Source organism: Rhamphochromis sp. 'chilingali' (genome assembly GCF_963969265.1).
Source record: "Rhamphochromis sp. 'chilingali' genome assembly, chromosome: 17".
NCBI classification, from domain to species: Eukaryota; Metazoa; Chordata; class Actinopteri; order Cichliformes; family Cichlidae; genus Rhamphochromis; species Rhamphochromis sp. 'chilingali'.
The window spans coordinates 20003052-20027848 of NC_137944.1; the positions used below are offsets into that span (position 1 = coordinate 20003052).

General features: G+C 41.3%; 1 protein-coding gene across 2 annotated transcripts in view; it reads left to right on the forward strand.

The window, feature by feature from the left end:
- The window catches only part of atxn1a (ataxin 1a), a 109056-nt gene that overhangs the window by 75047 nt on the left and 9212 nt on the right, over positions 1-24797 (forward strand). Inside the window, exons 3-4 of one of the 2 annotated variants that reach the window (XM_080863227.1) lie at positions 2183-2298; positions 21204-23552. In XM_080863227.1, the coding sequence (XP_080719353.1) occupies positions 21714-23552 (1839 nt within the window). In that variant the 5' untranslated portion in view covers positions 2183-2298; positions 21204-21713. Of the gene's footprint in view, positions 1-2182; positions 2299-12823; positions 13252-21203; positions 23553-24797 lie in introns of those variants that run through there. The other variant, XM_080863228.1, reaches the window with a different exon arrangement.

Here is a 24797-nt window from a genome sequence, read left to right on the forward strand (position 1 = left end):
CAAAGCAATTCAAGTGCAACAACTCTTACAATCACTTACAATAAGCGTGATTAGGAGGTTAATGAGGTAAAACTCTTACACCGTAGATTTCTTATATTTTCTGTGTGTGGATATTAAAAAGACATTATTAAGTACTTTATTTTATAATGACTAATAAATAAGGTCTGACAGTATTGGTTCTGCTCATGAAGCTGTAGAAATCATGTTACTTTTGTTTTTTTACCCTTCACAATCTAGAACAGAGATTTATCTCAGCTTGTGTGTGAGGAGAAAGGAGCAGGTGTCTCTGTTTAAGAGACCCCAGGTAGTTGAAGGATTAAATAGACAGCTGATTCAGATTACAGGCACAGTCTGAAGTAATTAGAGCATCATGTGAAGGGTGATTTAGATATCAGTTATATGATTAGCTTTTTTGAATTGTAACAAGTCTATTTTATCGCAATAATTCTAATTTACAGATATGAGAAATGAGCAAATAAAGCATTGTTAGTTAGTTGGTTTGTTTTTTAATAAGAGAAGCTTATAAGCTGATAAATTGTGTTGATAAGATGAGAAGGTCTGTTTTGTTTTCCCTGAAAGTTGGTGCAGCGTTAGATGAAAACCCTCGCTGTCTGTCCTGCTTTGCCCTCACTTCTTATCATCCTCCTCCCTTTCTGCTGACATTTTTCAGCTTTTCATACTCCCTGCTGTGCCTCGCTGGCTATGCCAGTGTTGTCATCCCATTGAGTTTCTATCTGCCTCTTCTCTGCCACCATCTGTTTCTCTCCTCTGCCTCTCTGTTGTCTCCCTCTTCCTCCCTGCTTGCTTTACCTCTCTGTCCCCTCTTTTCTCTCCATCTGTCTTTATTTTTCATCACCTCTGGATTGTCTGTACTCTACTTTTTCTTTGGTCTCTCAACATATTTTTTGGCTCTCTGGTGCTGGGTTTTCTTTCTCTGTGTGTAATGCTTCTTCCCTGCATCCCCCTTTTCTCCCTTGTATTTTTTATACCATGTGATCAATTCCTTTGCCAGTTAGTGTTTGCTAATCCATGGCCTCAGTGCTCATCTATTTTTTCCTCTTTCTCCTCCTTACATAAATCCATTACAAGTCTCTGTAATACACAGAACCCCTCTTGCTTTCTTTGTGCAGACACTTTAACGCATGTGTAAATGTTTAAGCCTGATTCTGTTGCGCACTATCAGTTTTAACCAAATATTTATTTTCTCTCTTCCTCTCTCCGTCCCACAGAGTGATCATGCATAACTTAAAAAGTGTGAATGGAATGACATATTTTACTATCACAAAACCAGCCAAATGCTGTAATCCCATCTCGGTTTCTTATGAGCTGCAATGAAACACTTTCCCACAGCTAAGACAGCTGCATACAAACTTCCCTCCCACACCTCCCCACCTCTTTTCTTGTTGTCAGACATATAAGAACTAGGTCAGTAGGATGTTTGGCATCCCACATATACCCCATAAACATTCATAGACACACACATACTGCCGCTGACTAACAGCAGGGAACATGTGTCTTGTATCCCCATAACATAGCCGTCACTCCAGCACAACCTGCCTAATTAGTCCCACAGAGTGTGTACACACTGTCGACAATCAGCTAGTCTGTCTCTTATGTTGGTGCGTGGGCGTCTGCTCGAGTCAGCTTGTTGCACATTTGATGTCTTTAAAGATACTCTGGAGTTTCTTCCCCGAGTATGACATGCACTGTGTATAATGATGACCTGCAGTTTTTAAAACAGCGAAGCACTTGAAGCTTCTCATAGATATGGAAGTGCTAGATGTCCCCCACCTTTTCTCTAACAAATATCACAAATCATTTTTAACTTATGTTCATGCACAGCAACAATCGCAGCATAAAATCCACCTATTCACACATAATTCATCAACATCCACATAATCATGACAGAAGTGGGGGTTTTTGTCTTATTGTAGGACTTTTATTTACTTGTTTGTAGCAAAATAATCAGAACCACGGTTTTTCTTCTTGAATCAAAGAAGAGCAGTGATTATTTTTATTGACGGAACAATGCAGTCTGTCCTCAGCTGTGTGTCCAGATCCATTCTTGCTATTGCTGACACAGCGTATATGAATATATGTGAATTTATATAAACATATGCGCTTTCCCCCTATATTTCCCTATAAATTTTGAGTAACTTTGTTTGTTGTTTTCATTCACCAGGGAGTGCTGTGTCCCTGAGTCAACACACTGCATTCTGGGATAGTCTGGAACCCTCTCCATGGGCTGTACCACCTGCTGACACACCTGGGGGCTCTGGAGGGGTTGTGTTGAATGAGGTAAAATTGTCTTTGCATTGATACCATGGTGAAAATTATTTTTTAAAAAGCATCTTCTGTTCTTTGCTATGTAATCTAGTTTCGTCTGTGCACGGCGACCCGCTGCGTATCGTGTTTTTAAGTTGCTAGAACTCAGGTTGTGCTTGACAACCTAGGACACAGTAGTTGGCTCATTACTGCTGAATCACAACTGACAAACTGCTATCACATTGTTATTTCAACCTAAAAGCTGTTAGTCTGCCATGGTTAATTTGATGTTATTAGTTCTGGCATCAAGGACTTTTCCAGATCAGTGTTTTCTCTTTGACTAAGAGTCCAGTTTTGCAATAAACCTGACATTCCAACTGCTGCACAGATGCGTGTTTAGCAAGGTTCAAATCAGCGACTTCTACATGTAAAAAACAACACACCAAAAACCACCTTTCATATGTGAGGTAAATGTACGGCTTGAGAAGGAATTGTTTGGTTTACAGCTTTGTTTGCATTGCATATGTATTTCTAATGTTTTTCTTTCAGTATCTGCTATCTAATATTTCTCTACAAATAGAGCTGCTGTTCTTCACATTTCTTGAAAAGCACAGACTACAACTGCTTTGATTTTCTCTGAATTACTCACTGCGAAAGTGCTGTCTTTTTGTGGTAATATCGATCCCCAAAGGGGAAATTCTGTTTCGCTTCCTACCTTTACCGCAGGGAAGTAAGATGGCAGGGTCAGCTACAGAATAGCACCTTTGGAGCTGCTGTCGATTATCTCACTCACAGACATTTCAGTGAGGTCAAGGATTTGAACTCGGGTCTTCTGTTTGATGGATAGCCTCTCAGCTCACTATAAGCTGTTTTCCCAGTGAGTCACAAGGAGAGAAACAAGTTTTAAAGTAGAATATTTTAACTCCTTTTAAGCCCAGCTTTGGTAATCACATCTAGTAGAGATGCTTAAACACTGGTTTGAAGACAAAAAAAGTGAGCTGTACTGTCAGTAAGGCTGGTTCTTATACAGTATGTCATTGCTTTTTCTTTTTCTTTTTTTGGAGTAGAAAACATGTTCCTGCCTGTTGTTGTGATGCAGTGGCAGTAAGGGAATGCACTGTGGTCCACATCTCTATCCACCAGTTTACTGCTGCCTCAAAAAAATAAGAAAGAAAAAAAAATCACATATACTGTAAGTACACATCCACAGAGAGAACAACAAACCCATTTACCCCACAGGGAGCAGCCAGCACGGCAGTTTCACTGCCTCTCTATGCTTTTGTATGTCTCTGTCTTCCTGCCTCCCTAACCCCCCCCCCCCCCCCCCCCCTCCTTCCTTGAGTTAATTGAAACTCAAATAAATGAAGATTTATTAGCGTCATATTGATCAAAACATATTGTGTCCTAAAAAACGTCTCACTGCACTGCTTGTTGAAGAGTACAAATATGAATTTAGAAAATGTCACTCTTCTTCTTCTTTTTCTGTAACGGTGTTGAAGTGCACACGGCTGTTATTTCCTCCTTCACACTATCACCCTTCTTGTCAAATCCAAACAGTAAAAATGTGTGAGTGCTCGTGAGTGTGGGTGAGAGAGAGTAAAGCAGAGAGACAGAGAGAGAGAGTGTCGGTGCTATTCTTGGCTGGTTGGGGAAGTCTTGGCTCCCTGGCGTATGGGAAAAGGGCTCTTGGCAAGTCTCGAATCGAGGCATTCCATTATGTTGTCCTCTTGAAACACACACAGACATGCAAACTTGTTTTTGCCACTTAAAAGGACGTCGCATTCACCAAAACTTACTCAAAGGAGATTTTAACCATAATCACTATGTGCTAAATCCAAATCGTTACATTCACGAAACATTAAGAATTTACCCTAAAATGTGATGGTTTACATTTCAGTTGTAGAAACACGCCAGTAGCTTTCTAGTACTAGTACTTTATACCCCGAGGCTCAAAGCTAGTTTCACTGTCACTCAGTTGCGCACACACGCAGACAGCATTCAGCACAATATCCTTCGAATCAATTGCCTAAGGAGTGGGAGGCTGTCTGCATGGCTTCTATCAGCTAATAGATCTCTCAACATCCCTTTCTCTCTACCTCTGTTACTCGCTCTCTTTGTCCGTCTCACTGCAGCGCAAGTACAAGGTGACATCACTGTCTCGTTCACCGTCTCTCTTATCTTCTTTCTGCTTCGCCATCATTTACTTGTACTTTAATCCCGCTCCCCCACTCCTGGTCCCGGTGTCCATCTCTCCTGCCCTCTTTTTTTTTTCTTTTTTCTTTTTTTTTTTACCCTCTTCTCTCTGTCCTTCCCTCTGTTTCTCTACCACTGCAAAGGCTTACATAACTGCAGTCAAACCCTCTGGTGTTCCAGGCAGAGATTGGGTTTGGTGTTGAAATGGGGTCATGGTCAGAGGGTGTTGTGTCTCAGGAGGACACGTACGACCATCCTGAAGGCAATTTGTGAGTGTTTGAGTGTGCGTGTGAGACTGGGGTTAGGGGGAGTCCCAATAAAGATAGTAAAACAAGGGTGTGTGTCTTTCTAAAACACGAGACAGCTGCATGCATACGGAAGCATATTGCACAGAAATAAGCTTGTTTTGCTAACTGCACACAATTTGCTGGTCTTTCAGTTTGTGTGTGTTTGTGTGTGTGAATAAAAACAAACCGAGAATAATGATGTTAAAAGAAAGTGACAGATTAGTTGGGAAAGTGAAGCGAGCAGTGACAAGCCTGTGTGGTCAGTCTGTCTGTTTCCTTTTTGTCATTCTAGCTTCAAAGTCTGAAGCAGTGGGAATGTTGGAGTGAACCAAATCCAACTCACTGTTTGTGCATACTTGAAGCTTTTTTCTTTACCACAATCTCTAAATATAAATTGCTTTGTCAGGTCAGGCGAAGTTGGAAAAATGAGATTGAAGCACTAACATAAACTTCAGTTATGGTATTTCTAGTGTAAGCTAGAAAGTCAAAGTAATTCTTTGGCTCGTATTATCAGCCAAGACGTTGCATATATAGCTGGGGAACAAATTGAAGGCCAGAAAAACCACATAAAGTACGTTGGCATGGTGCTTAAGGTCACTACAGCCCGTCAGAACAACTTCAGTGTAGTGGTGTTTTGAAGATGCTGGTGGAAAGTGTTGCCTAAACACACAGTCGCATTTAAGAAATCTTGAAATGCCGTAGTTCCTTATCAACAAATAGGCAGAAATTGAAGCAGCCTTTAGAGTTTACACATGTAAAGACTTCCACTTCTTTGTTATGTGTGTCCAGTGATGAAATCAATCAGTCCTGTGAGGTCTTTTCTTTGGAAAATGTAGAAATACAGTTACCCACTAACTGCATGCTTTCTGTCTTAGTGAGAAAGTTTCCATCTTTATTTGTCTACGCACATATAACATTTAAAATGCAGCTTTATTTTCTGTTGCAGTATTTTCAGTTGATCACAGATTTGGAAAATAAAATATTATCCCTTTGTTACCAGCACAGAAAACCTTATTCCCTTCTGGGAGACCGAGAGGACAGAGCACAGCTATTTTCCATAGTGTGCAGGGTAACATGAATGGAGGGATGTATGGATTTGTATGCTACGTTAAACTCTATTCTTTTCATCACACAAATTTTAGCCTCACAAGCAGGGATGCTGCTGGGCAGCATGCAGACACCTGTGGAGCGTGGAGCCTTTGTGTTTGTGAGAGTCTGCCTGTGGAATTTGTTTGTTTGGATGATTGCTGAGTACTGTACTGGCTCTGGTGTGCGCTGCACGTGTGTCCTGTTGAGTCTCAGGAGTGTTGGATGTGTGTTTGTGTAGAGCAGAGGACTTTGATGAATGTGTGCTCAAGCAGTGGTGCTGCCGCTCTGACATTTTTGTCCGTGTGCCTTTGAAAAGGTGGAACGCATTATTCATAGACAAGGACACATGCTGAGCAGCCGCTCACCTCTCCTTCATCCACAAAAGGCCTGCTGCCATGCCCATTCATGCCAATTAGTGCCAGTCTGCCTGTCTGTGTCCATTACAGCGGGCAGTTCACCTTCAGCGAACACAGCAGTATTGTTCTCTGTCCTAGATGTCGACACATGCAGCGACCATCCTAAAATCTGAGTGAATTCTTTTTTTTTTTTCTGTCAAGGAGGGAAAAAAATAAAGTGTATGTGCACTGACAAACAACTCCAGCCACATTATGTATTAATATTTGTCTGCTCAGCCATTCTGTTTAGTGCTGTGATCTCTGCAGCACCTCAGACTCGCGCACATGCACCTGTCAGCATAGTTCTCAGCCTGACATCAGATTTTGAAAGCTCTTACTCATGTCAGCGGAGTCTGATTTTTTTTTTTCTTTTTCTTTTCTTTTTCGCATTTCTCCCACTTATATGAACAAATCATCAGATAAACATGGGCATCGCAAATTGACTTTTTGTATGAAAAATGGGATGGAAGGAAGGAAATCGGTTTAATAAGAAAAACTCTGTCAGTCACACTCTACATATGTTACATTGTAGGAGATAATAAAAGAATTATAGAGCATAACTTTCTTCCCATCCAATTGGAAAATCTTATTTAGGGTGAGCTACTAAAATTCTTTATAGGTGCTGTTCACCTGCAAGCTACTTCTCAACCCACCTCCACTTCAGCTCTACAAAGTACAAAGCTTACCTGATGTATCTGACTAAAACACGCCTGCCACTGATTTGCTGTTGCTCTCCCCACCTAATGATTTGAATGTGTGCGGACAGAAGGGAGGGAATGCCCCCTAAACAGTGCCATATTGGCAAATTACTGCATCAGCTTTAACTATAGTGGTTCTGACTGAAAATTTTAATATGGGAAATTTTTTATTCTTTTCATCTTGAGTTTGATACCAGTAGAAGTACTAGTACAGGCCTATGGTACTTAGTGCATGATGTGTTGTTAGGTGGTTTCTAGGCAAAATACTGTCATCATAATACCATGCTCATTTAAAGTTTTGTGATAATAAATTTTATGTTTTTGTTATGAAATTAAAATGATTCTATGCTTTATAAGGCGCTTTGGATGAATAAATGCTAAAAAACCTTTTAGCCTTATGTGATATAGATAAGAACCTGGTTCTTATCTATATCACATAAGTCAGGAAGGTACATTTTAGCAATCTGCATGCCCATTGGGTACTCAACCTGGGTGCATGTTTTGGTTGTTCAACTCCTGATTGTGAAGCGGGAGTTCACGGGCAAACAAACTCATTATGTGTATTATAGTAAGATTTGTCAGATGAGTCAGCAAGACAAACATTTTTAAAATGCCTAAAACAAAAAGTAGTGAAGGAAAGTAATGAAGCAACCATGAGTAAACTTTAAAAACCTTTAAAAAACAAACAAAAAAACCCCCAAACACACAGATTCAGTAAACCATTTCTTCATTATGTGAATATGAAAAAGTTTTTTGTTTTTTACAATTTTTGTTGCTTCATTAGCTTAGTGCAGGGGTGCCAAACATCTGACCCATGAGCTAAAATTGGCCTGCCCAAAGGTCCAATCTGGCCCACTAGATGGCTTAGATTTTTTTACTGTATTTTCATTAGTTTTACTACCAAAACTACAAATACTACATATTTATATATATATATGTATGTATGTTTGTATGTATGTATGTATGTATAGATATGTTCATTCAATATTTTTATTCAGACATCTCAGGGATTAAATATATAAACCTCTAAGTAAAGTAAAGTAAGGGGTACAGTATTTCTTTTTTTACTCCTTTGGCCGACTTAAGATACAAATGGGCTGTATGCTTGCACTAACTCCATAGGACCACATGGGGTCAGCGTATGTAATTTACAGTGACCTTACTGGTTGTTGTTTTTTCTTCTTCTTTGTTTATTAACTACAGTCACTGGATAACTGGTTCTTCTTGTGAACCCTTTTACATTACACAATAAATTATGATTCAAGCTTGTGGAGAAATATTTCGATGTTCTTAAACACTAATTGAGTCATATTTAGAATTTAAAACAGGATTACTAATTGTATGTATTGCATTTCTTGAAGGGTTGGGGAAGGTGGTTGAATGGACAAAAGGGTTCTAGTTGTGTGGGCAGAGTGAATGAATAGATTGCATAATGGTGTTTGGATTACATTTATCTCTCTTTTTTACGCCTCTTTTCTGTCTTTTACTTTTATCTCCATTTTTCTCTCTTCGTTGGGGTCTTTTTTTTTTTTTTTAACAGAAGATGAAAAAAACCCAACTCATGTTTTCTGTCTCCAGCTACCTCCCATCCCACATTTCTCTTTTACTCCCTTTTGTACTGCAACACACATACTCCGAACAGGATTATATATTGTCTTTGAAAAGATATCTGAGTGTTTATGTCTGCATTTGTTATTGAATAAGTGTGTTGGACTTTTGCCTGCATATTTGTGTGTCTGAATGTCAACGATGACTACTATTGTTTGCGTGAGTGTATGTGTGCCTGTGTGTGTGTGTGTGTGTGTGTGTGTGTACTCAGTAGGATTATGCAGCAATAGAGGAGCTTAGCAGTGATTTGCCCATCCATTCCAGTCCCTCCCTAATCCTGCAAACACACACATGCATACTTCTTTGTGTGTGTGACTAGCAGGGATCTAATAGTGTGTGTGGATTAGTAGGTTTGTGAATGGGATGTGGCTTGGGCCGAAGTAGCGCACTACACTGCCAGCAAGTTAACAGTCTGGCAGAGGGTTTGTGAGCGAGGGGAAAAATGAAAGATATTTGCAGACCGTGTAAATGCCCCAAAGTTCAGAGGGCACTATTAGCATAATTATGAAATGATTACAAAAGGTTCTGAATAATAGATTACTGACAGAACATTAGTTCATAAAGTCTGTCTGGCAGACACAGTTTGTGTGTATGAGTGTGTGACCATTAGATGGCTCTACACGTGCTCTCTCACCAGCTTGCGCACACATACACACACATAGTCACACATAGGCCCAGAGACAGATGGAAAGACATGGATAAACAAGGGAGCTGAGACTTTTGCCGACGGAGACGGGAGGGGATAGATGGGTAAAGAGAGCGTAGGATGGCGGGGGTTGCTGTTGTCATAACCACAGCGTGTGTGAAGTTTGCGTGGGCGACTGAGAGAGAGCGGCACAGAGATTCAGTGTGTGTGTGACAGGGAGAGAGAGCAGAGCAGTGTGTGATATGTATATGGGTGTGTGTGTATATATAGAAGCTTTTCATCAGTTTCCTTAGTGACTGGCTGTGACTGAGACTGTGCTCTGCAGAAAGGCAGAAGGCTGAGACAGAATAAGGCAGGTTTTGCAGTGAATTTTTCAGTGCACTTAACAATTCATTGATTCTTGATGAGAGGAGATCATTGACTGAGGTGTCATGTTATGAGTGAGTCTTGTTGAAAAGCTCAATGCGTGTGTTTTGATTCAACCTTCATTCTGGCCATTTCTAATCAAACTCACTAAGGAGTGTGGCTTGTCAGTCAGGTCTGCATTAAAGTGCTTCTTGTTGTTTAAAGTGGAAAGATTATGTCAAATTATTGTCAATCAAAGAAAAAATGTGTGTTTTTCTAAAGCTGGAGATGTGCGATGATTATGATGTCGTGTTATACACATACAGCACATTCACCATGAAGCAGTTATGTACATTTGTAGGGATTCAACAGGACACTTTTATGCTAAAGGACAATGAGAAATGGGTTTTGAGGAAGGCAAGTCGTGCCAAGATTGAGCAATAGTGATGTTTTGGAAGCGTATTGGTTTCCAATTTTCAGTCACACCCAACTGAATCAGTTGTCTTGGTTGGGCTTCAGGCTACATTTGAAACAACAGGTATCATTTATCTTTAGATTCAGCAGTTGGCGAAAAGTTTCACCAAGGCTTCAGGCGAGACGGTCCACCTGATCAAAGGAGGGAGGCGTGCAGGGCTAGACTTCGGATCGCCAAGCAAGAAACTAAAATTTCTAATTTCTTTCTGCTCATTCTCTACTCCCACTTTGTCTCGCTCTCTTTGTCTTATCCTGCTTTCACTTGTAAACAAACCCACACAAATAGGGCTGCTCGATTATGGCAAAAATAATCACGATTATTTTCACTGAAATTGAGCTCTCGATTATTTGACGATATTTATTTAACCCTTTAAGACCTACCATAGAACCAAATCCGCCAGAGCTTATATATATTTTTTTACATGTTGTAGTGGCATTTTTGGGAGCATTTCAAGTTGCTATACATCAATACAACTGTTATAGCCCATATTTTAATAATATGTATGCATTAAGTCCATAGTAAGTACATTAATTGCAAAAAAGTGCAATAAACTACAAAAAAATTGAAAATCGTTTTTGTTTGTTTTTTTTACATATATTTCTACTTGGGGAAATTTAAGGGGCTTATCCCTCAAAACTTTAAATACAAAAAAGTTGCAAAAAAATAGTTTACAACAACAGGAAATTTATTTTGAGTGTCTTCATAGTTTTATTTTGGAGATACAGCAATTTTTATATACTGCAGGAAAAACAAAGAACAATCCTATGATGCAAATTTGCAAAGAAAACAGCAGGTGCATCAAAACAAACTATTTCCAGCAGTGCAATTCGAGTTCTAAGCATCCCAGCAACTATTCAGAAAAGTATAGAGTCAAACATGACTTATAAAAACACCAGTATAGGCTTTTAAGGTCTACAAGTAAAAAACTACATTTTCCGCGAAAATGACGTCACTTCCGGTTTTGGACAGGAAATGGTGGACATGCGACAGTTCGCGTTGACGTCTGTTTCAATGTGGGAAGTGTTACGAACAGCTGATCGGATCGGCAAAGCGTGTTAAAATACTAAAATGTACTTTAATGTACTGAGACTTTATCATAGTTTGCATTGTATTTGATTTAAATGGAAAAACTAATGACTTGTTCTTCTAGTGAACTCTTCATACAGTGAATTATGATTCAAGCTTGCTGAGAAATATCTCTATGTTAGAAGGCTACAGGCTTACTAATCATATTGTATTTCTTGGGTTAGGGCAGGATGTTTAATGGACAAAATAGTCATAGTTGTGCAGTTTTTTGCTTTGCTTTTCCTCCTCAATCAGATATTTTGAGTTAATTCTTTTGAGCTTCATTTTGATGTTAAAAGACTCTTCGTTAACAACGTAATATTACGATTTTATAGCGCATATGCAGTGCATCATGAAGGATCATGATAAAATGCAGTGGTGTTGGTTACATTTCCAAAACTGCCTTCAAATTCCCCGATCTTAACATTTCTAAAGAAATGCACAATATTCAATTTCTTTAGAAATGGGTGGAATATTTTTGAAACAGGAAGGAAATTTCGCAACTTTCAGTGCCATAGCAAATCACGAACTGTGTTGTCAACATGAACGAAAGCCCAACCGTACTAGATGATCGCTTATCGGTAAGAATGCCCTATGAAAAATAAAATAAAAAGACTACAAATAAACTGTGACATTCCTGCTTTTTAAAACTCTTCACATTGAGCATTTTACTCTGTGTTTTATATGTTACCACATTCATTGCAAATATTGAAATGTCTCCTGCTGCCAGAAACTATGAATACCCAGTGTTGAACATTGGAACCCTGGAATGATATCAAGCTGACAGGAAGGCCAACTAAAACAAACAGGATGTCTTTTTAGTGCATGTTTAGACCAACTAAATCTTTCGGGAATCATTTTTCCGTAAGTTAGTTAGTCATTGCATGTGTGCGCACGTGTGTTTGTGTGTGTGTTAACATCCTATAAGAGAGTGCTCATTTCTCTTCTGTGCGTGCTACATCTCTTAGCATTGAAGAGCACATTTCATCTATATTTACTTCCAAATGGTCTTTTAACTAGGTCAGCTAACTAACGGAAATAGACTCCTCTACAATTGTAATCAGTCATACCATCTAGTGGTCAAAACTGGGAAATGCAGGCTTGTCGAATCCGAGCATGAAACCAACTATATCTGAAAAGGGGGACGAAAAGAGGTTCTGATTTTCCTTTTGCCTCCTTGATTTAATTCACAAACCCTTACACCTTTATAAACAAGACACCTTTCCTCGGTTCCTCTCCAGCATATATCAAATATGTCTGGCGTCACCGTGATCAGATCAGATCAGATCAGCCTTATATGCAAGTCTATCGGTGTGTCTCGACGAGTTTTCCATGTGTCACTCTTTCATGCGCTCACTCTGTTTCTGTCTGCCTCCCTCTCTCTAATCTCTACTACTCACTTTCTCCCTCCCTCCGCCTTTATCTCTCCCACAGTCCCCTCTCTGCCCTTCTCACTGTAACACCCTCCCACCCAGCCTCTCTCTCTCCCTCTCCCTCCCTTTCGTTCTCTTTCTCTGCTTGTAAGCGGTCTCTGGGCGTGCAGCCAGCTGGCATGTGTGTGTTTTTTGAATGAATACCTGATGAAGTTGGACGAGCGAACTGTGGGAGGGGCCCTGTGTGTGCTTGCGTGTGTGTGTGTGTGTGTGTGTGTGTGTGTGTGTGTGTGTGTGTGTGTGTGTGTGTGTGTGTGTGTGTGTGTGTGTGTGGGGCAGACAGTGTGAGAGCTCTGGCTCGCATTCAGCCCCTTGCATAATACACGTTGGAGCTCTGCATGCGGGACTCCCTCCCTGTGGGCGTGTGCTAGTGTGTGCTACCAGTTTTGTGTGTACGTTTGTGCGAGTGTGTGTGTGTGTGTGAGAGAGATCACCTGAGTGCTGTATTTCAGTGGTAGTGAGGGAGCTTCCTGCCTGCCAGATTTAGTAGAAGGTTGCTGGCTCTGTGTGTGTGTGTCTGTGGTGTCTGTTTGGGGGGAGGGGGGGGGAGAAAGGCAGATAGCAGTTTGTAGCACAAGTACACTGCTTGGGATTTACCGCCTGAGAGAGAGAGAGCGTGAGAGAGGGAGAGAGAGACTCGGGGTGCTTTACAAGGGACACAGCAGAGCAGGAGAAGGGAGCAGTTAAGGGAGCAAAGGAATGAGAGGGGGAGAGAAAGCATGCTGCAGAAGTGGGCTACTCCTGCTACCCTGGTAAGTACACTTCACACAGTTTTGCGCTCGCTCTGAATGAAGTGTGTATGGGAGCAGCAGAGTCAGCCTGTGTGTGTCTCAAATGCTTGTGGTGTTGTCTCACAGTATGCCTTTTGTAAATGCGTACTGCCCTAGTTTATCCTACAAACGTCGTTGCTTGTTTCTTGCATTCGTCCGTTCTCCTGAAGCTCTTCTCTTCTCTTCTCTTCTCTTCTCTTCTCTTCTCTTCTCTTCTCTTCTCTTCTCTTCTCTTCTCACATTTTTCTCATTCTTCTCCTTCCATTGGCTCTCCCTGCCTGCCCGTCTGTGTGTCTGCCCCCTCTCCCTCCTCCCTACCCCAGCCTCCATCCACCCAACCATCCAACCAAGCTCAGGGCTGCCGAGGGGTGAGAAAGTGCAAGTCATGCAACACTGCCTAAGTGTTTGTTTTCTGAACAAGACTCTCTCTCTTTCTCACAGTCATTTATTTCTCTCCATCTCTATCTCCCTTTGTTTGTGTAACTCTTAACCACTCTCCCTCTTTCTCAGTTTCTCTCCGCCTTGCTACTCTCTTTCTCGGCCCCCCTTGAGCTTCTCTAACTCTGTGCCCATCTGTCATTGGCAGATCCTCCATCACTCTCTCACTATCTGTCCGTACTCCTATATGTGTGTTGTTTGTTGTTGTTTGTGTGCAATTACGAGCGGAGGATGACAGTGAATAAAGTGGCAGCCTTGTCAAAGTTCCCAGTCTGGCAAGGGTTCTTCTAATGTGCACACGCACACGCACACACATAGGCAGCGCCGTGCTTGCAAACACACACTCACACAGATGAATGCAAAACTACGTCAACAAAAAGCTGCAGAGAAGCTTAGATCAAGAAATAAGAGAAGGAGAGACAGACAGTGAAGTATAAGCCTGTAGCAACACTCTACTTTCTAGTTGAACTATATTTAGCTGTGAGATAACACATCACGTTGGACTTATCCCTTTGATCATGATTATGATTATGACTGGGCAATCATGCACCCACACACACACTGAAAGGCATATACATTATGTGCAGCAGCATTTGCATAAAAAAAGTTGCAATAGCATGTAAAATGTAAACAAAACCCGAGTGAGATGATTTGCATTCATTTAAACCGTTATTTCATAAAAATATCTTGAAATGAGAAATGTGTTTATTAGAAAAACACTTGCTCATTTAACATTTGATGTCTGAAGAACATTTTGAAAAAGTTAGGATAATGTCACATTCACCACTGTGTTGCATCACCCTTTTTTAACAATACTATAAGTGTTTAGCAACCAGTTGCTGTAATATTTACCCATTCTTTATAGGATTTCAGCTGCGCAGCAGTTTACTCTTTTGTCTATTTCCTTTCATAAGGGTGAACCAAAGGGAGTTGTTTAGAAGCAGCACTCTTACCATAGAGCCAGTATGTTGGTATATGTGCAAAATGTGGTTTGGCATTATCTTCCTGAAAAATATTTCATCTGGATGGCAGTCTGTGTTGCTTTGAAATCTCAAATATTTCTCAGTATTAGTGGTTCTTCACAAATGGCCCCTGCCATGCTTCCCTATTTGAACTGTGTGCTGATAACAAGTCAGATCACCCCTCTTCTCTGAGGTCATTTTCCTTATAGTTTCCAAAAGATGTTAAAGTTGTAAAGTTCTTTATTTAGGTTGTTGTCCCAGCTTTCTCTCATATGTCTTTCCACGTCAAACTTTAGTATGTTAGTCTCCTTTGTCCTGTTTTACATTTTGTAGATAGCTGTATGTCTTCTGTGTTTTGTGTAGTTTGACATTGCTTGTCTTGTTGTCTTGATTGTTTTCTGCTGTGTCTTGCTACCCAGGCATTTCCTGTTTCCCCGATTACCCCTTAGTGTGTCTCTGTGTGTATAAATAATCATGTCTTCCCGTTGTCCTTTGTCACAGTGTCTATTACCTATCTTGTGTGCCGTCTGCAAGTTTTTGGTCATCGGTTGGATTTTTGCATGGACTTTCTAACCGCCTAATAAAAGGTGCATTTTCTGTTTAAATGAATCTGCCTCCTGAGACTGCATTAGGCTCCTTATCCTGCAAATCTCGTCACCTTTTAATCGTTCTATACGTTGTATTTCACTCACTCTGTAGAAGCAGAGATGCCATGCTGGCCTGCCATTTTCAGCATCTTGGGACTCAGTGTCTTGTCCAAGACACTTGGGCTTGTGCAGGAGCGTATGATTAGTGGCCAGCCCGCTGCACCATATAAACCGCAGCTGATCAGAAAGTGCAGCCGCATTTCTGGATCTTGTTTATATAAATATTTTTTTCTTTTTATGGTAGAGCTTGAGCTGGCATTTGTGGATACGACGATGAAATGTGTCGACTAGGACTGGTTCACAACTGACAGGAAATACCACTACAGAATCTTGTGCTTTTGGCCTCATCCCTTGCATGCAAAGATTTCTCAGGGATGATTGTCAAATTAAAAGACATAATTTTTTTAAATTGCTGAAATATTTGACACCTTTCCAGAGTGGGTAAACACCTCCCCCATCTTTAACTCTGAATGTCAGGTTCTCTGGATGTTTTATGTAATTGACCTGTTTCCATAGCTCTAGGTGCTTTTTAATATTATGCTTTTTTTTTTTTTTTGTCTTTTTACTCCTCCACTAACCCTTTTCAAACTTGCTTCTGGCTTCAAATTCATTATTTAAACAGCATCTCAACTTTTTTGGAAGATCATTTGTAGTTTAGTTTTGCTTGTTTACCAATGCTCAGTTTATACACTACTGATATATTTGTTTTTATTCCTTTGCATATTGACTTGTTTCCAGATCGACACAAAGTTTCATTTTTTTGTATGTCATACATCATATTCTGAAATTTAATGATAAATTGGAATGTTTTCAAAAATTGTAATGCAAACAGATGCACTGTAGCAAACACTGATCGTGGAGCCTCACCAGAATTTCTGTGTCTAGATGTCCACAACGTGTCTGCTGTATGTTAACTTAATAAGCCAATATGCTTATTACAGTGCTCCTGGGTAGAGATGCAAAGTATAATGGGTTTTTCTTGCTTTGATGGGAGTTTAATTGGATTGTGTTTATTCTGTAGTCACTACAAGTCACTGTTATTTAACAAGATCATATATTTGGGTCATTAGCGAACTGCATTCTGCAGATGTTTGATATAACTCACCAAATAGAGAATGTAAATGTTTGATAAGGGATCCAGTGGTTTTAGAACTCAACAAACATGGGAATTTTCCCAACTTGAAAGCAGTTACAGATCGAAAGTGACAACTACAACTAGAAACTGTAATAATGGATGTATTGGAAAGATAACATCAGCATTCAACATATTTAGTATATTATAGAGGCCTGTTTGACAGATGCATGCAAAGATTTGAGTGAGCAGCTTTTAAAATTATCATTCACTCTATTTGTAGATTTTTAAAGAACTTCCTCATCAGTTTGTACATGGTTTTGCATATAATTTGTCATTGTAGGGTTAGGTCCTCCAAAACAACTGAGAGACTCTCCAGAAGTTCTTCTATGAATTTGAGTTGTTTCATTGTTTTCCCATCTCTTTGTGTAATCCAGGACTGACTTTGTAATGCTGAGATCAGTGCTCTGTGGGGACCATGCAGTCTGTCACAGGACTCCTTGTTCTTTTTGTAGCTGCAGATTTTTCTTTCTCTTTTTTTTTAGGTGGATTCTGGCCACTGGAACTTTTTCATAGCTGTTATAACTCTTAAAAATAAGTCATCTCTGTTGATGTCTGCATTGCAGGAACTAGAACCTTTCAGAGTTCTTAAAGCCCTGCATTTTGGGGTCTTTGACATACATGTGTGGTGGAAAAATCCAAGTAAGCAACAAAAAGGGGGGAAATGGAAGTCATAAAGCATATGTCAGATTTTCTAGTTTGGGCATCCACCCACAGTGAAGCAATGTAGTATGTGTAGATGAAAATTGGCAGCTTTTTCAGTGTACCGGTACTATATATGCCACTAAGTTAAAGACAACAGCTCAACTTTAATGCTAAAAAGAGACTTTTTTTGTATTTAATATGCCAGTTTTTCAGCGATAGTTTGGAAGGATATCGATTTGTTAGAGATACAGTATGACAGTCCAGTCCAGTGTTTAAGTAAATATTTTGTAATTGTTGTATTAAACAGTCATAGTTGTGGGTGGCCTTATGACTTCTGTTGTGGCGCCATAACCACAATGCACTCCATTACTGTGAGAGTAAAACATAAAGTGTTTATAAATTATAGATTGCCTTTTAAGGTGAGGGTAAGTCTCCAGGAGATTAATGTTCATGAGTACTGTGTCCTCTGAAGTAGCAACTGTGAGAGAAAGGTGGCATATATGAACCTGCAGTGAGTGAAAAATGCCAGTATTTGCTGACCTGCACACAGGTTTTGGTAAGGTGGAGAAGCGTGTTTGTGAGTGTGTGTATAGAGAAAAAAAAGGCTCAAGCACATGGAGGACAGGCAGCTTGGGTTACAGGTCATCTGATATCTACACACACCCACACCACAGCGCACAGTCCTGCACGTACACACTGCAAGCTCAGCAAGATTCAGGTGACTTAGCTTTTCAGCGAATGTGTGTTTGAGTGTCACTTTCAGTGAAGCAGTCCTCTCTTTGTGCAATGTAGGTCAGCTGAGCCTGCTCTCTCGATCCCTCTCCACGTCTCCCATGCATCTTAAGCTTTTCCTCACTCTCATACCCTCTGCTCTCCAGTCTTTCTCACCTCCCTGCCTCTGTTTATCCCTTTCTCGACCTTCCTCGGTCTCTTCCCTCATTAACTGTTGTTGTAGCCATGCTGTTTTCTTTTTTCTTTCTTTAAGATACCAAAGTTTCCCACAGTGGATGCGAGAAGGGGATTTACAGTGGGAATTACTCTTTTGTTCTACTTTGAGTTCTTTTTATTTCTCTTTTCCACTATGAACACTTCTTTCTGGCTCTTAGTAACACTGCAGGATAAAATGGAAGCAACCGGGAGGATTATGAAGTTAGCATTGGTGTCTCTGCTCCCGCAGCACAGCTGTGATTTCTAGTTATATTTGTATATTTAAATGCTTTATAATTTCCCACATTACCTTTAATGTGACATGATAGTACACTTTTCCAGCAGAAGTTGTTCAGTAGCTGCTATGCTATTGTTTTTTTTGTTTTTTTGTTTTTTGCCTGTCCCGTTTGGCTCTTTTGCCATCAGAATTGTTGTCTAAAGGCAAAGAAAGATGCCCAACGGATTTACTTTACCAAACTGACCATCCCTATGCTATTGTTGTCATGACTTGTTTACCTGATTTTTGTCTAAGGTTAATTATTATTTTATGTTGCACATATAAGATTTCTCTTGGAGTACAACCATTTTCATGTGTCTGAATCAGTTGTGACAAATTGATGCTGCCACAGACAGCAGCATGAGCAGATCTGAGCTGCATGTACCGACATTGTCCGTGTTTGAGGTGACAGCTGATATGAAATGTCTCTCATCTTTGAACACTCAGGCATATAACGTTCCCTTTACCTTAGAGTCTTAAGTTGAGCAAGAGCTTGTTGAGTTGTTTTTACGTAGTAGATTCGGATTCCTTTATTGTCAGTCAGTCAGTACATCACAGATGCATTGCTGAATGAAGTTATGAGTACAGAAGGGAAGAAAAACCACCAAAAACATCACAATAAAGACAGAATGAGGTTAAGATTATAGGGCAACTGACTATTACACATGAACAGTAAAATAAGATAAATAAAAATAGTATTGCACGGTGTATACAAACTCTTTAAGACTGAGGTGAGGTCAGCTATTGGATTGATGTGCATTATTGTCTCTGTTTTTGTATTTTGTGACTAAACAGCGTGACTGAGGTTAGGTTTGCTGAAGAGACATGTCAAAGATTTGTTGCAAAAGGATTCCAAGAGTGTACAAGTGAATACTAATGTAGAAAATAGGGAGCATAAAACCATTAAATGGAAGAATGATAATTGAGAATGGTTATGTAGTAGGAGAGGTGGACAGGCTGAGGCAAGAGAGTCAAGTGGAGGTGGAGTGACAGAGAGGAGACAAAGAGGGAGATACAGAGAGTGCATCTCAGGGCTAAAAGCTCAGCGATCAACATTCCCTCTCAGCACACATCTGAATCATGCCGGCTCGATTAAACAGATAAAGTATATACTTGAATAAGCGAGTGTGCGCTGTGTACCATGAAACAAAGGCTGCTGTGTGCTCCGTGCGAATGTGAATATGCATGTGTGTTTACTCCTACGCCTGTTTCTGCAGCTGTGTTGTAGTAGCATTACAACACGTCTTAAATTACAGGAATCTGCTTGAGCTGCATGATGTCCCTCGCTCTAGAGAACACACATTTACACACATACTGTGTGTGGGGGAATTAGCTAAGAAGGCAGTGGAAGCCTCCAAAGTTTGGTTGAAAAACTACATTTTTGGGTTTTTTTTAGTAACTTTAGAGTAGGACTCAAATTGAGAACCACTAACTGTTAAAATTTAATGCAGTATTGTATTTTATTTGATGATATTGCCAAACCAGCTAAATAAATGCGGCTGTAACCTGTTTTTAATCAGTTTCCTCAGTCCCGTTTGACACGTTTTAGTGAATGGATGGATGGTCCACATCTTCCATCCATCTTCTTCATTAAAGACGCTTTTAGAAAAAGAAAAGTATTTTCAGATGTTAATCATCTGGTTCCTTATTGGGCAAAAATAGTGAAAACCTTTACTTTTATTTTGTCAAGTCCATCCATTTTCTTAACTGCATTTCCAGTTAGGGGATTGTTTGGTGCCACAACCTGTCCCAACTGTCATAGGGCCAAAGACAGGCTACGCTCCGGACAGACTCTCAGTCCATCACAAGGCTTTTTTCAGTCTGTAGCATCACTTAGGCGTTGATATAATTTGCTGTTTTACTGCAGAAATGGACGGTTTTCTAAATGTGTAACTGTGCAGGCGGTCACAGAAACCAGGGACGGTACAAACTCACTGACTCTACAAAGAACAAATAAATTGGTGAGCCGTGCAGCAGTGTGTTAGTGAACGATATGTGAGCTACCTGTGCGTGTGCGTGTCTGTGTGTGTGTCTGTATGTGAAGTTGTGCTGTGCTTCAAGAAAAAAAACACGTGTCAGCATAATTGAATATACACAGGTGTCAGTGTTTGAGTAAGCAAGCGGTTCATGCTCGGTGTGTGTGTGTGTGTGTGTGTGTGTGTGTGTGTGTTGGGGATGTATGTGCTTGAAATTCCTCTACATTATTTATGAGTTTCACACTGAGCTTCCCATCTTTCACAGTAGGGGATGCTCGCAAACAGATGGCACACACAGGCACAGGCACACACATGTGGTACACTCATTTATGGTATACACACAGGCTTGTAATCAAACTCTTATTATTAGTCATTTACTGAAAGTGCCTGGTTATTGTTGCTTGGAGTGGTCATTTTTATATTAGCAGGGTCTCTTTTCTTGAAATTGCAGTTACCCATGACTGACCTGTGTTGCTGTTATTCACATTGTTACATAAAACACCTCCATATCCACACAATCTACAGGTCACGCTTGTTGCAGTGGGCTTTTTGTATTTGTTAGCCTCCTAATTCTCATCTTTGTCACCTTTTTAGAGCTGTTACTTGACCTCCCGAATGTCCTGCTGGCTTATTCTTCGTAGTTCAAAACGTTGTCCTTTTATGGATTTGTTGGTGCTAAAGTGTTGTTCCATTGTTAAATTTGTTGTTGCAGAAGTTGTTTTGCTCAGACACATTATTAACCTGTCTGTCTTTATAGGTCTGTAGATGCGCTGCATTCACTAGAAGGGATTTTGAAAATGGCTCTGTCATTATAGTTGCAGTCTTGCTGGAAAAAAAAGCACAGAATAAGAATTATAAAGTATTCTCCTATTCATCAGTTAACGAGCCACACCTTTTCTAACCATCTATTTTTTCCTCTCTCTTCCACAGGATTGTGCTGCGTGCGGGCAGACTTTCTTTCACAAGGAGATGATTCCTCATGAAGTGCGACGCACTCGGCCCCCCATCGTCCTCTGCGACAGCGGCAGGTTTGACGTTGTGACGCTCTCCACCTCCACGCTGAGCTCACCCATCAGTCGCTAAAGATCCCCGGACGGAACGGACCGCCCTTCCCCCTCCCCTTTTAACCAACCCTCCATATCGTCATCCCCATCTTTAATCCTTCCTCACCTGCTTGTTAGGGCCTGGATTTTTTTTGTCAAGAAAAGGCCTTGGGTGAAGTGGATAGAGAGGGAAAAGAGACAAGATTGGGGAAGTTTCATTTTGTGGCTAATTAATGTGAAATAAAGGACCGGACATCAAAAAGTGAGAAAGCGAACAAAAGCGACAACGAAAGTGAAAGAACGAGGAAGCAAAACAAGGGGAAAAAAAGAAAGCTGTAGTCCAAAACTCGAGGAAGGATAACGCAAGTATAGTTGAGGGGCGTGAGGTGAAATCAGCATGAAGTCCAACCAGGAGCGCAGTAATGAATGTCTGCCCCCAAAGAAGAGGGAAATCCTCTCTAGCACGCTACCATCTGAAAATCGCTCACCTATCATGCCACCTGCCACTGAGAGCCAGCGCTCAGAAAACATGACCTGGCTCGCCAGTGTGGCTGGTGGGAACGAGAGCAGTGTGGGTGCGCACCGTAGCTCCAGTCACTCTGACGGATCGCAGTATAAATCTCTCTCCTCCATATCAGACTCTTTGACCTCTGCCTCCTCACTGAGGGTGGTCTCATCTCTTCCTACAGTGTACACATCCCACCTGCCACAGACCACAGTTGGAGGAGCTGTCCATTACACCCATCTGCCTCACAATATGCAGTTTATAGCCTCACCTTACACTGCCCCATACAGTTACATCCCCTCTCAATTGCTTCCTCCTCCACCTCCTCCCCCCCTGTCCTCCTCTTCCTCGGCTGCACAGAGACCCTCACACACAGAGACGGCCTCTGCTCCTTCACAGGCCTCCAAGCAGGACCAGCAGCGAGCATCCACAGGACGTACCTCCATGCCTCCTCCTTCTACAGACCCTGTCCCTCACCATGTTCAAATATCAACATCCCCACGGACTGTGCCATCATCCCATCACCAAGGAGGCACTCACCTTTCGCCCCACTCAATGTACCCTCACCATACTTTGGGACACAGCATGTCTCAGGTGGTGGTGCAGTATACGGATGGACCCACCAGAAAAGAGCAAGGTGGCTCTCAGAGACCCAGAGAGCTCCACAATGGAGAGCTGGAAAGGGGCCGGCGGTATGCCGCGCCACTCGAGTCTAACATCTCCAAGTCAGGGAGCAAATCACGGGATGCCACATCCTCTTTGTCTTCCTATGAGGCTCGACAGATGGTTCTGCCAACAGACTACTCTCCGCATGATCCATCAGGGCTGAGAACCTCTGTCATGTTAATGCCCAACAGCCATGGGGACCACCAGCTGGTACCACCCAGAGCCAGCCCTGAGAAGGTGACAACTTCAGCCCCTGCACACCTGGAGAAAAGTGGCAACATCATGGGCAAGCCTGTCAGTCGTGCTCCATCCTTATCCAGCACCACCTCCTCTTTCACATTTCCACCCCCACTAAGTGTAGACAGCCTGAAAGCTGCTGTCAGCACACTGCCACCCCAGACCGTCATCCAGACCACCCACAACGCCACAGAGCCACTCTCAATGGGGCTCTCTTCCACCAGTATCTACCCTCAGCAACCTATTATCGGCTATATTGCAGGAGGCAGTGGTAGCAGCTACCACACCAGCCTACAGCAACACTTACTCATTCCAGGCCCCCAACCGGTCATCATCCCTGTCAGTGGAGGTGGAGTCACAACATTGGAGCCTGTAACCTCCCATGTTACATCATCTACCCAAGCTGCACCTTTTCCTACTACACTCCCACATACGTACATTGCCGCCACCGCCCCCAAAGGAGAAACTCTGGAGACCCACACTGGCTCATTTCACCAGGATGCCCCAGGTGCAGTGGTCCAAGCCCAGCTTCATCTCCCCATTGTTCCTGCTCCACCAGGGCTGGTGGCGACCTCCGCCGCACATCCCCCCTCTAGTACGGTGCTGCCTCCCTCGCTCCCCCCATATTTCATCAAAGGTTCCATCATCCAGTTGGCTGATGGCGAGCTGAAACGTGTGGAGGATCTGAAGACAGAGGACTTCATCCAGAGTGCTGAGATCAGCAGCGAGTTGAAGATAGACTCGTCCACAGTGGAGCGCATTGAGGGGAGCCACACCTCGCCCAACTTTGCTGTGGTTCAGTTCTCCGTTGGTGAACACCGTACACAGGTGAGGGAAAAAATCTGAAACATTTAACAGACATCGCAGATTCAGGAGTCCAGTATCGCAATCACACGTTTCCTTAATCAGTTTATCACATACAGGGGTGTTTTTACAATTTTGAGAAACTAGCTTATTTGCTTTCTTGCTAAGCAATAGCATCGTCTTATCTTACAAACTTTAGCTGCTGGTTAGCTTAGCATGAAGTCTCCTCTGACTAACAACAAGATTCTTAAAATTCACTGCTCTAGCACGTAACCTCACCATGAAACTGTGATGTGTTCGCCTTTTTTTGCAAAGGAATTAAACAAACAAGATAGAGGTAGAGCAGGTCATTTGCTAATCGAAAGGTTCCCCGTTCCTTCAGTCTTTCCCAAGACACTGACCCTGATGTGTTTACTGATGTGCGAGTGGGTGCTTGAGAGGTAAAAAGTGCTCGAAGGAATAAAAAATTACACTGCTGTGTGAATGTGTGCGAATGAGTAAATGCGACTTACAGTTTAAAATCACTTTGAGTGTTCGCTCTTTAGCAGCAGAAAAGTGCGAGTAGTGGTAGTAAGTAGCAGTCCATTTATGGTCTTAAATTTAATGTGCTGATTAAAGTTTATTTGTGTTTACCTTCTCACACAGCTAGGATATTTGTTTCCCCTTTGCATACATTGTTTTAATGTTTGTAATAATGTGATTTAATAATTTCTCAAAATGTTCACATGTGGTTTCACGATCTTTACAGAGCTCTGTTTGCATGAGGTTGTCAAAGTTTGATTTATCTCATTCATGCACACAAACATGTAAATAAAAAGTTACTCGGTCCTTTGGCATTTTCCAGGTGGGACCGAGGTACCAGCACACCTAAATCTAGTATGTGACTAATCTAGTATCTGGCTAAACAGTCCAGTTCTGGTTTTATTTTTAAGTTCTGTGAGCTTAAAAATAATCTATAATAAGGCTTCTATGTGTATCATCGTCTTCCACAAATGTTTAAAGTTTTCAAGGTATTGAGGACTGGAATCTACTTCAGGTTGTCTTAGTTAATTAAAGCCATGTAAATGTGTTGATATATTGCTACATGTAATGCTTTGCATATTTAAAGTGCTGATTTATACATTTGAATTAGCAAAGAAATAGAGCTTTCTGTAATTTATTCTACCAAAGTACCAGCTGTTGTAAAGTTCTTCTGTAGGAAAAGTACATCCTTGACTTACTGATGCTACTTTTAGCAAGATTAACTTTTTCACTCTTCTTTTGTACATT